The sequence below is a fragment of the Sphaeroforma arctica genome, assembly GCF_001186125.1.
Source record: "Sphaeroforma arctica JP610 unplaced genomic scaffold supercont1.307, whole genome shotgun sequence".
NCBI classification, from domain to species: Eukaryota; class Ichthyosporea; order Ichthyophonida; genus Sphaeroforma; species Sphaeroforma arctica.
In genome coordinates, this window is record NW_014040251.1 from 20,979 (window position 1) to 23,731 (window position 2,753).

Sequence of the window (2,753 nt, forward strand, 5' to 3'; positions counted from 1 at the left end):
ATATTCATATTTATATTTGTATTTTTATTTGTATATATATTTATAAGACGTACTAAAATGGTAGACGGGTCCTGATACCTCAACAGATTGGGGCATCTGCTTTCGTTTATTGATTTTCTGCCACAGTTGAATGTTTCCGGTAGATCTGAATGCCTTACGTGCCTTTTTTTGAGATTAGACATTTCGGCGAAAGCTCATACATATATTGATGGGGTTTGACATGACTGCTATTACGTCAAAAGTCTGTCGTGCCGTCTTTATTATATAGTAAACCCGTTCGGGTTTTCGTGAGAGCGGTCCGAGTGGTCAACACAAACAATGAAGATTCTCAGTTGTATAATCTTTCTGCATTAGAAAAACCCGTTGGCCTTGCCCACAAAGATTCTCGGAGACTCTATTGCGGCGGAATGGAATAGTCAAGACGGTATCATCCGTCCCCACGCGATGCATCTTACTGGCATGGCCAACTCGGCATTAGATAAAGGTGAGATATCATATCATAAGCGTAGACGCACGCTCGTAGTTTCGATGGTATTTTCTGGTGTGCGCGATATTGGATACAGAATACTACTCGTTCAGTTTTTGGCATCAAGTCTCACTGGATCGTGTCTGTTTGCCAGTTACTAGGAATTGGCTGGTATTGGCGAATATATTGCGAGAATTCACCACGACTATTGTGTCATAGAATGTCGTTTCGTTTCATCACCTTGAGCCTTGCCTCTCGTCTAAATGTTAGACTCCAGTATTGATTTGAGTATACTTCAATGTAGCAGATACTAAATTGATTTCAATGCTGGTTGTGCTCTGTATAGAATACTTGAAGGAACGCGAGGTAAAACTGGATCTGCTCGTCGAATATCTACACACTGATACCGTTTGGTAAGGCATGATGCATCCAGCTGTTAAGGCCAGCTATCCACGCGTGTTCACATCGTGATAGTGTATTGATTCATTAATCCGTCAGGATAATACTGTCGCTATGTTTGTTTGCCTGTAAATTGGAATGTTCTAAAGCTGCGTCTTTTCGTTTAAAATCTTTGCCTTGAATCTGATTTCCGTCATAATCACTGGACCATAGCTTCCGAAGCAGCTTCCCCAGCGACCTTACTGCCCTGCAAATAGTAACCTGGGACCCTTATATCAGTAAGTGTCTGCAGTATTCTCTCTGAATGTGACTGTGTGTGTTCTGTAGTTAGCGCCATGGAGTGCAGCGTTTTAGTCAATCAATCTTTGTTGATTAATGCTCTGTCCTACTTCTTTAGACCAAGCTTGTTCTGCTACTGTAAAGCGTGTTATTATTACTATATGTGGAGGGCGGTGCCTCTCTTTATTGAATTGTCTATTTTCTGCTGATATATTCGCACTGAGTTGTTTTGTGACCAACTTCTGCTTTTATGCGTCTGTTCGGAGCAGATCCTTCTCGCATACATATCTTGAATTCATCCGTGTTTCCGGTACACCGTATTCGTCCACGCTCACACGCATCTGACCCAACCACTTTGCAGCATACTTCAATCAACGATTTGGTACCAATATGGTATCCACCCTGGGACTTGAGCCACCTGCTCAGAATGCGGGCGAAAATCTAGTCAAGTTCAGATCGTATCTAGAGTCGCTGAATCCTTTCGAAATCACGGGTATGCTTGTGCTCGTCTTCAACCTCCATTACTATAAGCCCCAAAACCCGATCCAGCAATCCTTATGCGTGTTGCGTACATTAAGTCCGCCGCTGTTTTCTGGGGTCATTCATTTTTAGGAATTAACTTGTTCTGACGCGACTGCAATGATAGCTCGATTATGGTATATATTCAGCTTTATTGGTTTCTCTTAACATCACTCTAGTAGATACTTTTTTTTTTTTGCCTTTCTGTCGCGATTTTCTCATATTTGCTAGCGTATGTTTCTTCAATCCTGTCGAAACTACGACCTCGCACTATTAGTTTTGATTTCTGTACTAATACGATCCGAATTCTCACTATGCTAGAAATCAATATTTGATTTGTATTCTTAGTATGTACTACATGCAACCCTTGTAGTTCTCGTTGCGTTCAAATTCTGTACCAAAACGATGGTATCTAGCAAATCCGATCGCACGACACCCTTAATCCAGCCTCCGGGCTGGAAGTTTGTTGCACTCAATCAACTCAGATCTTGATTCTAAACACTCCGTGATTTTCTCGTCAGCAATGGAGAATGCGATCGCGATGTGTCACTCCGCAATCGTAGCCGTTGCAGTGATGGATAGACACGTCAGCGTGGAAAAGGTACAGACATCCTCATTGCAGCATAGAGGATAATGCGCGAGACCCTCGCCTACTCTTTTGTTTGAATTAGCACGTATCTAATGAGCAAAAGATACATCATTGTTATAGTTACACACACGTATGACAAGGATTGGCACGAATGATTTATTTTCACTGATTCAGCATGGTAGCTTTATATATTGCTGGTGTTGGGTATGCGAACTCGCGTGTATTTCTCGAGCATTTGCTATGTGACTATTAGACACTGTTCGTTACCGCTTCATTCTACATATCTGTCAAACCCCGCCGTTAAATCTCACGTCAATTCATTGTGGGTTATTATTTTTGCAGGGTATCAAGGATGCCTATCTTGAGGCGGAATACCAGCGCGACGTGTATGGACGGTATGTTATACAGACCTTCTGTATGGGACATATGATTCAAGGGACCTACCATATATATATATATATATATATATATATATGTCGTGTCTATGTGTGTGTGTGTGTG

General features: G+C 41.7%; 1 protein-coding gene across 1 annotated transcript; it reads left to right on the forward strand.

Moving 5' to 3' along the window:
- Positions 1-57: 57 nt before the first annotated feature.
- SARC_05037 (hypothetical protein) lies at positions 58-2,297 on the forward strand (the record flags this gene model as incomplete). Its single annotated transcript, XM_014301105.1, has 4 exons — positions 58-60; positions 355-484; positions 1,506-1,637; positions 2,185-2,297. 4 exons carry the CDS (start codon positions 58-60, stop codon positions 2,295-2,297), a joined length of 378 nt encoding a protein of 125 aa, XP_014156580.1.
- Positions 2,298-2,753: the final 456 nt, after the last annotated feature.